Source organism: Tenrec ecaudatus, chromosome 12 (assembly GCF_050624435.1).
Source record: "Tenrec ecaudatus isolate mTenEca1 chromosome 12, mTenEca1.hap1, whole genome shotgun sequence".
NCBI classification, from domain to species: domain Eukaryota; kingdom Metazoa; phylum Chordata; class Mammalia; order Afrosoricida; family Tenrecidae; genus Tenrec; species Tenrec ecaudatus.
This window is the reverse complement of record NC_134541.1, coordinates 25,944,742-25,959,954: the sequence shown is the minus strand read 5'-3', so window position 1 is coordinate 25,959,954 and position 15,213 is coordinate 25,944,742. Positions and strand designations below refer to the sequence as shown.

The following is a 15,213-nucleotide window of genomic DNA, read 5'->3' as shown; positions in this document are numbered from 1 at the left end:
GGGAGAGTTTAGTACAATAATCTTGTGTACCTACCAAGTAGAATCTACTCAACTACCTCGCTTCCCACAAAGCAGGCACTCAATTTTTTTTAATTGAATAGGAAGGAAATGAGGATGTGAGGAGAAGTTAATAGGGTAAGGACTTTACTCCCAGAATAAGTCTAAAGAGGAAACAGGCAGTCATCCATTGCAAATGTGACTCAAAGTTGGAGTAACGTGAGTTTTTTTTCTTTTTGTAACATGAGTTTTAAGAGCCGTTGTGGCCATCAAATCAACTCCAGCTTCAGAGGCCTGTAGAGCACTGGTCTGGTAATGTATGTCTATTCATATGCATGTATCTTTTCTACCAGAACGAACAGAATCCATGTCATCTTCTGGATATTAATAGAAGCAGCTACCTGGAGTTAAGGAGCCTGGATAGTTGAAAAATGGTCTGAAGTGATGAGCTCATGACAATCTTGATTGTACAAAGACAGCCATTTCAGAAGAAACAGAAGGAAACCTTTCTCTATTGCACTGTACTTTATTACAGTTTATAAATTGAAGAGTGCGGCACCTTTGAGTTGAGTAAGTCTATCAGTGCCTTTTTTCCAACAGCAGGGGCTCACTTTGTTTCTCTGTGTCACATTTTGGACATCCTCACAATGTTTGAAACTGCTACTACACATAATAGATTTCAGCAGAGTGTGAACAACTTTTATAAGCACTGGGAAACAACAAAAAAAGTGTGTGGCCCACTTTATTGAGATGCTCACTTTATTGTAGCGGTCTAGAACAAAATCTGCAGTCTCTCTATGTCTGTACAGCCTGGTGTCTCAGAGGAATCCAGACAAGTGGTTGCAGATTTTCACACATGTAGAACGGAGATGAGAATGCCTCTTCCCCTAGCTCCCCCAAGCTTTTCTTCACCAACTGCACAGTTGGATCTCTCATGTACTCTGGAATCTAGGCATGTTGAATCTTGGAGTGGCCTACTGGCTGTTTGGCTTTGGGCATGAAATGTATCCTATCTTCAATTTCCTCCCTATAAATGGGCAGTGCTGCTGGTGGAATATGTTATCATGTTATCAAAATGTCCGGCATGGAGCCACTCTTCCTGAGCTCCAGTGTGTGGCCTGAGAGAAAGAACACCAGCAATCGGCTAACAAGGAGACATATACAGCTTTATTTAATAATCTGTTAAAAATTTACACTCTAGCAGAGTGACACATTCCCTATCTCAGCAGAAAGCAAATAACACATCTGAAAATCCCTTCCCCAAGATTCAGACTTGTGTAACCCTGAGCTTACTTATGATGCTCTCAGGAGTTGGCCCTGCTGTGTGGCAAGTGGTCTCTTCATGGTTTTACCCACCTCTTCTCAGCAATCGTCTCTGGCTGGCTGTGACCCCTCACATAGTAGTACACATGAGGCTGATAAAAAGCATGATTTGGACAGGGGTGCCCTTAGAGACTGGTTCCTTCTCTCCTACTACAAAAGGGAGTTCAAGAGATTATGCTATCTTTCTCATAAATGAGCAAAATAGAAATTTGTTTTATGTCTGCTGAAATCCAGGCTATGTTTATTAAACATGATATTATGCTAATATCTTCTGTCTCCCTGCCTTTTCACCACTGACATAACATTTAGGCCATATTTCTCCTTTTAGGAGGAACTAAGGGGTGGAGAGAGGAGACCTGGGGGTTTAGTGGGTTACATGTTGGGCTGCTAACCACGAGGTCTGCAGTTTGAAACCAGCAGCCACTCCATGGGAGACAGCCCTGGAAACCCACAAGGGGCAGTTGTATCCTGTCCAACAGTGTCCCTAAGTGTCAGAGTTAACTTAGGAGCAATGAGTTGGTTTTTTGGAAGGGGCGGAGAAAGCATTTCTCTGCCTCAGATGTGGGAGGCACTTCTTGTGGACACTTTGTTGGTTAGATAGTGACAACTGACATGCAGTGACAGCCATTTTGCCCTTGCAAGCTGAGGCCTGGCTAAGAGTCCAGTAGTTAAGCCACACCCACTCCTTAAGAAAAACTCCACATTGCATTAGAATCGTACTCATGGGCATCTCTCCTCTTATTTATAGAATAAATAGTAGTTGTGAATTTATTTGGAAAGAAGGTGGTGACTTGTCACTTGGCCCACCTCTCTATGAAATCGGCATCCTCTTATTGGCTGCAAATAATCAGAGTTTCAAACAGTAATTATGGTACTTCACACTCTTCAGTTTCTCTCTGCTGAAGTCATTTTGTAGATTGTACTGACCAACTTGGAACCAAAGAGAATGCCGTGGCCTATCCAACACAGAAATCTGTTCTGCACATTTCCCTTAAAAAGACCATTGAAAAAGGAAGAAAAAAAAAGTCCCTTTGTTGTTTTGCAGAAGCTCTACAAGAAAGCATGTCTAAAATCACAGAACTAAGCACACACAAACACAGACACGCGTGCGCGCACACACATGGGAGCTGGGGTTAAAGAATCTTATCAGATACATAGTTGAGAGAGCACAGGAAAAAGCTGGCAAGAGAAGATATGGAGATTTGATCAGCGAAAGATGTTGGAATGTTATAGTAATGACATGGAAGTGGTTCTTGGTACATAGAAAAAAAGGGAGGGTGGGCAGAGAAAATGATAAATTCAGGCTACCACAGAGATTCAGTGGCCATGCATGAGTTAAGGATAGTAGATGCCAGTTGGCTGGATGAAATGTCACATTATCTAATGGAGTGATCAGATGGACTTGCATGGTCCCAAGGCGGGATATCCGCTTAGCAGGACACCTCCATGGTCTCCTGTTTGTCTGGGTCCTCAGAGGACTCAGGGACTCCTTGAGTTCCATCTGACTGATTGCTGACGAGAGACCGGCTGTAGGGACTTTCTCCAGAGCTCAGGCTACTTGAGGTTGAGTGGGTTCGCGATCGGGTGAGTCGGGTCATGCTGGCAGATGGTACTGTAAGAAAGAACCGAGAGGACTAGAAGACAGAGCCCAGTTAAACTCAACTAAATGAAAAGCTTCACCAAAGGCTTTGTGTTCAGCTTTCCCAACCCTCTTAGGACGATACCCAAGGATAAGATAGAGCTATCCCCATTCTACATTATTTGCTTAAGGTGAGTGGCTATGTGCAAGGCTGCTTTAATCCTTTGAATCTGGTTGGAATCTCTACTGATCCTAATCCACAGCAGAATAAGGAGGAAATTCTAAGCCCAGAGTATAGCCTTTTAGTTTTACCCATGCCATCCACACAGTTACTATGAAGGAGGTTTTGGGAACCCTAACAGGTACCCTAAACCTGCAGAGCATGCAAAACCAAACCAAAGAAAAGAAAGACAAATTACACAACTATGAAGATGTTTCACAAACAGTGCAAGCCTGATACAACGAGACGACCATCCGTGTCCACAGACTATCCTTGCTGTCTGAGGAGGAGAAATGGAGGCAGTTGAGTGGGTAGGGAAGGGCAGATGGGCTTGGGGGTGATGTCTACACAGGCAGTGAGGTATAAGTGGCCTGAGAGGAGGGGATCTGGTGTTTAACTAAGACTCCTGTTCTGCCATTGCTTTGACCTTAAGGTTCTTCCAACTTGAGCAAGATGAGGCAAAACTTCCCTGCCTATCTTCCTGGGAGACCAGCTACTCCCTCAGCTCTCATTGCAGTGCAGGGATCAAAAGAGGACGTGTCCTGCAGAGTTTTCTGAGCAGGCTTCATAACTCCTATTTTTTTTCTTTTTCATAAAGTCAAAGCTGCCATACAATCTCTGGGGCCTGAGGACTACTCAGGCATCAGAAGGTGAGGGTGGTCATGTAAAAGGTAGAGAACTTCTCCTTCTGCCAGGATCCAGGATTTAGTGTGAGGAGATGCATTACAGTTCTCTCCTTTCTTCCTGCTGGGGCCCAGACAGACCTGCAGGCTAACCCTCCTTGGACATAACGAGCCACGTTCTATCAGGCTCTCACTGTATAGGAAACCGCGGACATGCTGCAAGCAGCCAATGCAGCCAGGAGGGTGCAGCTGGGAGGCAGGGGCAGGGCCAGCACAGAGGAAGGTACCTGACTCGGTGCTCAAGTGACTGAGCTGCACATACGGGACTGGAAGCAGGATGGATACAGGAAAAGGCAGGTTAGTAACCCGAGAATGCCAGGTAGCAACCTTAACTGCTTTGTAGACACTGACAGAAGACTCTAAGCCAGGGGTGACATTTTACTTTATGGTCACTGAGAAGTGCTAAAGTTGAATGCCGCTTCAAAAGCACCTCAGATGTACTTCTCTCAACCTGTCAAAGGTAATTACTTGTTTTCCTGTCTACTATAAACAGTGTCTTGTCTAGACAAGTTGTTTCCTAGGAAAAGAAATGGAGTCTGGGCTAGGGTTGTTTGTTCTTCTCAGTGAGCCAGAAGGAAGTAGATGTGGACTCACTTGGCAGGGGCTCAGAGACATGGACCACACAGCCATTCCAGACAAGACATACACAGTCTGCTTGCTAGGTACAGAGCTGCATCCAGGGGCCTAGCTACTGCCCGGAGCAGCTGACCAGGCAGCTAATCACAGTGAGACATAATACAGGAGCAGAGCGGCGAGGCTCGGGAGGAATCATCATCTGGGTAAAGAGCTTTGTACCTGGATGGGAAGGTTTTCCTTCTTAAAACAAACAAACAAACAAACAAAAAAGTGTGGATATTCTGTGTCAAGTGAGAAAGCTCAGAGGTCGCAAAAGACAATCAATCAGGACAGTGGCATGTAATGTGGACACATGCATTTAAACTATTTTGTAGGCTCATTCTTTGTTGGTGGAACAGACTTAATTGAGGGTACTACTTTTTGTTTTGCAGTCTCTATTTTGTTTCTTAGGCTAGGAGCTGTTAGCCAGCTAGGCTCACATGTAAGCTCTAATTTCATGTTCAAAGCCAGGACAGTTTAGTGGTTGAAAATATGGACTTTGGAATCAGATTGCTACAGTTTGAGACATGGCTCTGCAGCTTAAATGTCCTCCTGAGAAATGTGCTTACCTCTTTGAGTTTCAGCTTCTCCTTCTATCAAATGACCTAATAATAGAACTTACCTCTTACTGTTGTTAGGATTCAATGAGAATACAATGAATACCTAGGTAGTGCCTGACCCAGGTTAAGGCGCTGGCTCATCTTACATGTATGTACAAGACAAATGCTCTATAAAATGTTTGGTTTCAACCTGACTTAAGGCTGGCCAGCACATAGGTTTTGCCCTGGGAATTGTGGACTCCCTAGATGTCAAAATGATCCCACTGTCAATAAATCTCTCAGGACATAAAGTTGTGTACTACTCACTGTAGCCCATTCCCTGCAAAAAGTACTTGAACGCCTCGGTGAGCTTTCCAGGCTAGGGGAACAAAATAAAAATGCATTAATTTTTCCATAGGCAGAATGGTAGATTCAAATGGGCACTTAAAAAATAATCTCCTTACCTGAACCACTTGAGGCAGTCCCCCACAGTCTGCCATCTAGAAAAGGAAATATGTGAAAGTCAGCTGAGAGCTACACTTCAGGGAATTGCCGGGAACATTCTTGAGTCTTTTCAAACTGGAAAAAGTTAGATTTTTAGGTTTAACTGCATCCAAATGTACATCTCCGGATGTGCCCTTATATACAGTGAACAATAACTAAGTGCTTCCCAAGCCTATAAAAAGCAGGGCATGGTTTTCCTGGACCATGGTGGACATTTTATGTTAGGGCTAGTAGTGGCGTTAGCTACTACTTTCAACTATGGCCCGTACCCATCTGGAGAAAGTTACCTTCAAAGTCCTTCAATACTGTGACCCCAGCTTTCCAAACCTGCCCTCAGCCTTTGAGTAAAAGCGGTTTTCTCATGAAGAACTGATGTTGACACAGGTCACCTGGCTTGCTCAGCCACCCCCTCCTGGCTAGATTTGTGAGGCTGCCTCTCCCAAATGATTACTGAGTATTCTCAGCCGGGCAAGGGTTTCAGCATAGGATTCCTCAAACATTAGTGTGCTATTCATAAATGTTTATTTAAACCTTATAATGCAGCAGAAAGGAAAGCTTGGGGGGGCGGGGTTGGGAGAGGAAAAAAGAGGGGCTGATACCAAAGGCTCAATAGAAAATTACTGTTTGGAAAAGAATGATGTCAACATATATACTATATACAAATATGCCTGATACTATTGATATATGGAATGTAATAAGTATTATAAGAGCACTCAATAAAATGATTAAAAAAAGAAGAAAACTTGGAATAAAAATTGAATTTCAGTTTTCTAAAGTTTAGAAGGAGCCCTGGTGACATAGTGGTTATGCATGGTTATGCATTGGCCTGCAATCTGCATGAGCAGCAGTTCAAAACTATGAGCTGGTTGGTGGGAGAAAGACTGGGCTTTCTACTCCCGTAAATAGTTACAGTTTCAGAAACCCACACGGGGTCACTATGAGTCAACACCAACCCAATGGCAGTTACAGAGTGAGAAAGATTTTAAAAACAGCAGTAACATGAATAACACCTACAATTAATAAACAAACACAAGAATAAGCCAGACATTCATACTATCAATAGGTATGAATGTCATTTTGCTTATCAATATTCCACGTGTATTCAAGTTTACTATTTTTTAAAAAAACATTTTATTAGGGACACATACAACTCTTATCACAATCCTCACATATACATACATCAATTGTATAAAGCACATCTGTACATTCTTTGCCCTCATCATTTTCAAAGCCTTTGCTCTCCACTTAAGCCCTTTGCATCAGGTACTCTTTTTTCCCCTCCCTCCCTGCTCCCCCCTCCCTCATGAACCCTTGATGTTATAAATTATTATTTTGTCATATCTTGCCCTATCCATTGTCTCCCTTCACCCCCTTTTCTGTTGTCCGTCCCCCAGGGAGGAGGTCACATGTAGATCCTTGTAATCAGTTCCCCCTTTCCAACCCACTCACCCTCCACTCTCCCAGTATCGCTCCTCACACCCCTGGTCCTGAAGGTATCATCCACCCTGGATTCCCTGTGCCTCCAGCTCCTATCTGCACCAGTGTACATCCTCTGCTCTATCCAGACTTGCAAGGTAGAATTCGGATCATGGTAGTGGGGAAAGAGGGAGGAGGAAGCATTCAGGAACTAGAGGAAAGCTGTATTTTTCATCGGTGCTACATTGCACCCTGACTGACTCATCTCCTCCCCTAGACCCTTCTGTGAGGGGATCTCCAGCGGCCGACAAATGGGCTTTGGGTCTCCACTCTGCACTTCCCCCTTCATTCACTATGGTAAGATTTTTTTTTTGAATGATGCCTTATCCCTGATCCCTTTGACACCTCGTGATCGTACAGGCTGGTGTGCTTCTTCCCTGTGGGCTTGGTTGCTTCTGAGCTGGATGGCCGCTTGTTCGAGTTGACTATTTTGAAGAGGCTTTCAGTGTTCTCTAATCTGGTGTGAGAGGCGACTTTGATGTACCTCTCAGCAATTTTCATCCTTCAGAAGACATTCAGTACATCTACAACCACACAAGTGCCAACTCAGGGACACTGGATTAACAACCAAACCCTGATGTATACATACATGGAATATGTGAGGCAATACAGAGCTTCCTACAAATCTGCATGATGAAAACCATGGTTTTCATGACATGTCATGAGGATTCCACTGGTGACACTAGCGTTGGAAAACAGTTCCCACACAGAAGAGAGAGAATGCTGGGAGAAACTATCAGATAGTTTGACATTTAGTTCAATTGGCAACATGGAGTTATGGGTGGGTATTTTTGTCCAGAAATAACCACTTATGGCTACTGTGGAATTCAGTTTTATGCTTGTGAGTATCAATTCAACTCTGGAGTGAAAAATCAATTTGAAACCACGTACTTATTTTGGTTTCAATTAACATTTTGGCCTAGCCCATCAATCATTTGGGGCCCAGAATACTGAGTTGAGTCACTTTACAGTAGTGGTTCTCAACCTTCCTAATGCTGCGACCATTTCATACAGTTCCTCATGCTGTGGTGCCCCCAACCATAACATTACTTTCATTGCTACTTTATAACTGTAATTTTGCTACTGTTATGAATTGGGCAACCCCTGTGAAGGATTGTTTGACACCCCCCCCAAAAAAAAGGGGGTCAAGACGCACAGGTTGAAAACTGCTGCTTTAGAGGATTCGCTTTTGGTTACATTTCTATGAACTGTGATGACAGCACTTTTTTCCAAACAGACTTCAAAGAGAAAAGGAGGAGCCAGAGGTCTTTCAGACTTTGAACGTGGTAGAAAGCTACTTAAGATCAGCACTTACTGAGGGGCGATGCTGGGAGAGTGGAGGGTGAGTGGGTTGGAAAGGGGGAACTGATTACAAGGATCCACATGTGACCTCTTCCCTGGGAGAGGGACGGCAGAGAAGGGGGGGAGGGGAGACTCCGGATAGGGCAAGATATGACAAAATAATGATGTATAAATTACCAAGGGCACATGAGGGAGGGGGGAGAGGGGAGGGAGGGGAAAAAAAAAAAGAGGACCTGAAGCAAAGGGCTTAAGTGGAGAGCAAATGCTTTGAGAATGATTGGGGCAGGGAATGGGCGGATGTGCTTTCTACAACTGATGTATGTATATGTATGGACTGTGATAAGAGTTGTATGAGCCCCTAATAAATTGTTTAAAAAAAATCAGTACTTATTGCTACAGTAGACCAGATTCAAACTAGACCAGTTCCCTAAATATTTTAGGAAAGGCTTCAGACAAAGTTAGACTGAGGCAAGGCTAGGCTGAAGCTGGTTTTAGGCAAAGGCAAAAGGGGAAGAAGAAACTTAATACTAAAAAGTTAGCAGAAGAGTTGCTCTATTTTCCCAAAGGGAAAGAAAATGGCGCTCATCACTATAATATTGTAGGGAAAATTCCTTACCCATACTGCAGAATTGACATGCATAAAATTACCATCTGTTATTCTATTTACGTCTCAAAACAACATTTTAAAAAGTGTATGAGGTTTTTAATGACATGGAAAAATGCTTACATCATAAAGTTGGAAAACAGATACAAATCTAAAAACATACTACTACTATACTAATGATGTAAAAATGTATAGGAAAACACATCAGCATTTCCCCAGAGGCTACCTTTGGATGGTAAAATTATCAGTAATTTAAACTTTATTTTCTTCTTTTTGCTTTTCTCTACTTTCTACAATGAGAAAATATTCGGGAAAGATTTTTCATTTTCTTTTATTGGACAGTGCAAGATATGACAAAATAACAATTTATAAATTATCCAGGGTTCATGAGGGAGGCAGGATCGGGGAAGGAGGGGGAAAATGAGGAACTGATGCCAGGGGCTTAAGTGGAGAGCAAATGTTTTGCGAATGATGAGGGCAATGAATGTACAAATGTGCTTTACACAATGGATGGATGGATGGATTGTGTTAAGAGTTGTATGAGCCCCTAATAAAATAATTTTTAAAAAAAGATGAAAGCTTGGATTCTTTTTAGTAACTATCCTATAAAACAGAAAAATGTGAACCATGTATATAATTCATTCACAAATGATTGGCAGTGGAAGAAGATGACACATTACCTTTAGCAAAGTTGTATTTATAGGGTCCAGGCGAGAATTGCATTCAACCTTAGGAAAAAAAAAAGTAAAAGAATGTTATCAATGACTAGAAGTAGAAAGAGATGGCTTGGCATGAGAGTGATCTTGCAAGATTAACAGCACAGTCTGGAGATACTGAACCAGCTAAAGTGATGACCAGAAGACATGGGGAGACATGTGCATGCGCATCCACATCTGCCATCTATGAGACATCAAATCCTAGCTAACTTCACTTTCTGGATTGGTTACAGATAGTCTCTGAAGAAAAAGCTGTTGAATCTGACATAGAACTCCTCCCACTGGGGACAGAGAATGAATGGGGCAAGTTACCTCCCATTTAAAATGTGAGCCGGGCTGTGCCCTCTCCTACAAGTATCTCTGAGGTAACTTCTTATCACAGTGACCCTTCTCTTGTTCATCTTTCACTCCTTTCATGTGTCTCCACGGTTTCTTTTCTGTCTTGAGGAATTTAGAAATCTAAAGTTGAATCTCTGTGAATTTTCTCTCATTGCACCCTGTTCGGATCTAACACACTCCTCTTAATGATTACAACCTTGCGTCACCTCAGAGTACTGCCCTCGTGATACATCTCAGAGCCTATCCTCGTCCTTCCAGCCATTGCACACACTGCTCATAAACTCTCCCAGTCAGGCTGAGAGCTTTCTGTTTTGCTTTTTTCAGGAGAGTGATCCCGTGTATTGATGAATACAGGGACCTCAAAGCAAATGTTTTGGAAAGATGATCTCTAGGTTCAGCAATGTTTTATGGTTACTTTGATGAGCTGTGTCTATCGTTCTGCGCATTTGTCAAACATACACATACAAAACACCGTGCTAAGAGCTCATGGGGTGGAAACATAGAAGACAAGGCAGAATGAAAGCACACAAGAGTTTCAAGACTGAGCTGAGTTGGGCGTTCGAGAGCTAGGGAATGGAGAAGGCGGGGCGAGGGGGTTCTGAAGGCTTCCACAATCAGGGACGTGAAGTGAAAAAGCAGGGCGTGTATGGGGTTAGAGAGGGAAGCGTGGCGTGAAGATGCAGTGAAAGGGAAGGCTGAGAGTGACAGGCTGAAGCTGAGTAGGGAAGGCAAAAAGCCACAGCAGGTTTTTGAGGTAGCAGGTTTGAGCTAGTTTAGGAAAGTAGCCAGCAGTATGACAGACTTCAGAGGCAGCAAGTCGGCCAGGAAGCTATTAACATTATTGAGACAAGAACTAGTAATTGAATTGAGATTTTGCTTTGGGCATTTCGGGAAGGCTGGTACACAAAATTCTTCTAGGAGTGGATGTATAGAGACAATAACTGATGCAATGGTTTTTCGGGGGTGTGGGGTTGGGTGGGTGGCAGTGAAGGGATTTGGGGATCACACAATGAATGCGGGATGTGGGAGGGAGCGTTAGAATTGATTGTGATTATATATATATATAATACAAACAACTTTTTAAAAAGCAATTTAACCATGGCAGTGTATGATATGTGAATATTATATCAAGAAAACTACTGAAAAAAAGAAAAGCAAAGAAAAGAAACCAATTTCCCCCAATAAAATGATTTTAAAAAAAAGAATGAAAGAAACCAATTTGACCAATGGTTATCATGGGTGAAGGAGGAAGAGTTCTAGCTTAGGGGGCACTGAGTTAACGGTGCTGGGATAGTTTGGAAAAGAATCTCAGTAATGGTTGTACGACATGAAGAGTATAAGCAATGGCACTGGATTATAGACGTAGAAGTTGATGAATTAGAGAATGTTTTGTTGTATAAATTTTTGCCATAATTACAAAAATAACATTAATAACAAAACTCTTCTAAAATCAGGAGATGATCTAAAAGCTAGATCAGGGTTGTGATTTGCTCTGTACAAGTGACAAGTTAGGCAGTGATAAACAAATGCACTAGTACTGAAAACACATTAACACTAAAGAACAAGATTTAAAAATGGAATGCCTAACTGCTGAGCACAGTGCTTAGAACATAACAGACCTGCAGTATTTTCGAGATGAGTGACCGAGCAAGTATAATTTATTATAAGCTTTGGTTTATTTTAACCTTTCCTTGGTTCACTACCTTAGGATGTATAAGAAATACTGCTACCTAGTAAGCCAACCTCAATGATGCTGCTTTGTTTGATGACATAGAAGAGTCAATGCCCATTTGGTCTTCTTGCATAGATTTTTTTTTTAAGGGAGATCATCCCAACAGTTGCTTTTGGACACATGGGCGTTCTCCCCCCGATCACCAAACGCAGACTTTCCCTCACTCCTCTTTGGTGCTCCCTGTAGCAGTGAGCAAGGAGAAGATGCTCAAAACACGATGCTAAGGGAGCTAGCAATAGTGACCACAACCTGTGAAGCCTTCTCCTTGCTCTCCAATCACGGATCGTCTAATCCCTACCAGTTTGTGGAGTAAAACGACTGGCAGGGAGCTGGTTTGACTGTACCCAGAAGAACATCTACTTTGTAGTACAGGTGGAGATTCTGAATTTCTTCTCTGTAAGCAATGGGTGTGTAGAAATCAAAACAATATCTTGTTTATATAACCAAATTGTTATGTTGTTAGATGCCATTGAGCCTGTTCTGACCCATAGTGACCCCCATGTACAACAGAACAAAATTCTGCCTGGTCCGGCACCATCCCCACGACTGTTCCCATACCACATGAGCCCACTGCTGCAGTCACGGTGTCAGTCCATTCCTTGAGGGCCTTCCTCTTTGTTGCTGCCCCTCCACTTCACCAAACATGATGTCCTTCCTTTTCCAGGGACCGGTCTCTCCTGACAACATGTCCAAAGTATGCAAGATGAATTCTTGTCATCCTTGCCTCTAAGGAGCACTCTGGCCTTACTTCTTTCAAGACAGATTTGTTTTCCTTTTAGCAGTCCATGGTACTTTCAATATTCTTTGCCAGCACCACAATTCAAATGCATGGATTCTTATTGGGTCTTCCATTATTCAGTGTCCAACTTTCACATGCACACAAGGCAATGGAAAATACCATGGCTCATGTCAGGTGCACCTTAGTCTTCAAAGCAACATCCTTGCTTTTTAATACTCTAAAAGGTCTTGTGCAGCAGATTTACTTAATGCAATACATCTTTTGATCTCCAAATTATATAGTCGTGAAAATTGGAAATGTTGCTTTATGTACATGCAATTTACTATAAAGGCTCTTTAAAAAGGCAAAGATTGATGGAAATACTTATCTTAGCATTATGAGGGAATGCTAATTATGGGTATTTTCTAAAAACAGATTCATAGTCTTCTAATTACACATTAATAAAAAATACTTTTGATAGGTACGTTTGCAACAATATTTATCGAGGGTTATTTGTCTTTGTGCTCAGCAATGCCATGCATTTTATACCAGACAAAGAATGCTTTAGAAAGCAATTCAGGAGGTGTGAATATATTCTGTTGTCACATCTATCTTACCCACACCCATCCCTCTGCCACACAGACTTTCTCCCCTATGGCTGTACATCTAGTTATTACAGGCTCCTTTCTCAAAAAGCCCTACTGCCTCATGTTTTCTTCTAATTAGGACGAAAGTGAAGGGTGCCAAGGAAAAATTGTTAATTTCATACAGTTACTTAATTAGGTATGCTGTGTGAAAGAGGACATGCAAATGCTAATAAAGTATGAAGTTTCCACCTCATTTTGTAAACAGTGGTATATCAATTTTACCGTTCAATGAGCTATAAATAAAATAAATCCAGTCCTGGTGCTGGAAAAAAGTTACTTTCATGTATTGTTGGTGGCCACATACACCAGCAATACAGACCTTTTCACCAAACAAGGGTCCTTCAATTACCAGGTAGCTGCAAAGGAATCTAGGAAACTATGTTAACAACCTTACAAATGTTCTCCCCTCCGCCCAACATATTAATTCCATTTCTAGAAAACCACCCAAGGGAAATAATCAAAGACGGTCAAAAATTATTAGAATGTTCAACAATACTATTATTAATATTTCAAGGTTAAGAATGGTTAACAGGAGAATGAAATTAAATAAACAGTGGCACATTTATAAGTTAGAATATCATACAAACATAAAAAAGTATGTTTATGCTGGCTTTACCTTTTGGAAAAATGCTGTCAATAGTTCTTAGATCCCCCAAATGTATATATTTAATGAGATCCCGGTAAAAATCAAGTCAATAGTTTGCTTTGAACTATGGGATCATGCATCTTTCTCTACCCCTATCTTTCATTTTTGACAATGAGTACATCATAACTTTTATCAACTTGTGTGCTTGGGAAGGAGGCACAGAAGAACAAACAGGTTGTCGACTGCCTTCCAATGTGCACGGTTAGAAGGCAGCACATATTTATCTGATGAAACCTAAGTTACTGATGAAAAATTAATTTTTGAAAATGTTTAACAAAGAGCAAACCCAATCTGTGCAATCAGAAAAAAACAAAAATTAGTATTTATGACTAAGGTGTGCTTAATCCAAGCCATGGTTTTCTCAATGGCCTCTTATGAATTGTGAAAGTTGGACGTTCACATGAGGAAGGGAGGGTGCGGAAGGGGAAAATGAGCCCTTCTACCAAGAGATTGAGTAGAGAGAAGATGTTTTGAAAATGATGATGGCAACACATGTACAAAAGTGCTTAACACAATGTAAGTATGTATGTATTGTGATAAGAGTTGTACCAGCTCCCAATAAAATGATTTAAAAAAAAAAGAAAGTTGGACGTTCAATAAGGAAGACCAAAGATGAATAAATAATGCATTACAGTGTTTCGTTGTGTTGTACATAGGGTTGCTATGAACTGGAACCAACTCAACGGCCCCTACTGCTAACAACAACCGTATTTATTGTTTCCAGTATGCCAGCAGTGTGCTACAAACATTCCTTAAATTTTCATCTCATTCATCTTCATAACAACAGGATATACTTACAACAGCCTCAACTGCAGGTGAACTGTCCCCTACCACCAATAACGTACAACACCTAAGTATAAGCAAAAATAGAGGATGTCATCAGCAAACAAGCACACACACTTTATTGTACAGTGAATTGCCTCTCACAGAAGCAACAACATTCAGTTAGTCAATGGAGAAGTGAAGGGACTTACTTTAATGTTTTTGTGTTATCATTTTGGCCCAGCAAGGGTCTTTCAATCTCGAGATCTCTGCGTCTAGAAAAATAAAGCAGAAGCCATATTGTTTTTAGATAAAATCATGGCAATGTATTTTTTTTTAAAGTAATGCTCTTGAAGTTCTTAAGTCTTAAGTACTTAATTTTCCTACTATTTTAGGGGGCATATTTTTTGAAGAGAACAATTTTCTTGTAACTGACAAAGTTTAGCCTCTTATTATTTTAAAAAATCATTTTATTGGTGGTTTGTACAACTCTTATCACAATGCATACATCCATCCATTGTGTCAAGCACATTTGTTGGCCTATATTTAAGAAATCTTTCTGGTTTATCATTTAATAAATCAACTAAAAACAAGGAACCAGTCATAGGAAGAAGTCCTGGTGGCACAGTGACTTAAGCACTGGCCTGCTAATTACAATCTCTGTGGTTCACACCCCCCAGCTGCTCTGCAGAAGATGAGGCTATTTGTTCCCATAAAGATTTATAGTCTCAGAAACCCAAAGGATAGTTATACTCTGCCCTATAGGGTTGCTATGAGTTGAAATCAACTAGATAGATGGCAGTGTGTTTGG

The 15,213-nt window shown here is 41.5% G+C and overlaps 1 protein-coding gene across 3 annotated transcripts in view; it reads right to left on the bottom strand.

Annotated features, from left to right (window-relative positions):
- Positions 1-1,130: 1,130 nt before the first annotated feature.
- NDRG3 (NDRG family member 3) overlaps positions 1,131-15,213 on the bottom strand; it is a 98,508-nt gene continuing 84,425 nt past the window's right edge. For 2 of the 3 annotated variants that reach the window (XM_075563668.1, XM_075563669.1), the window contains 6 exons: positions 14,615-14,677; positions 14,439-14,490; positions 9,523-9,570; positions 5,421-5,456; positions 5,284-5,335; positions 1,131-2,932 (listed from right to left, as the gene is read on the bottom strand). In XM_075563668.1, coding sequence (XP_075419783.1) covers positions 2,751-2,932; positions 5,284-5,335; positions 5,421-5,456; positions 9,523-9,570; positions 14,439-14,490; positions 14,615-14,677 — 433 coding nt within the window. In that variant the 3' untranslated portion in view covers positions 1,131-2,750. The remainder of the gene's footprint in view (positions 2,933-5,283; positions 5,336-5,420; positions 5,457-9,522; positions 9,571-14,438; positions 14,491-14,614; positions 14,678-15,213) is intronic. The other variant, XM_075563670.1, reaches the window with a different exon arrangement.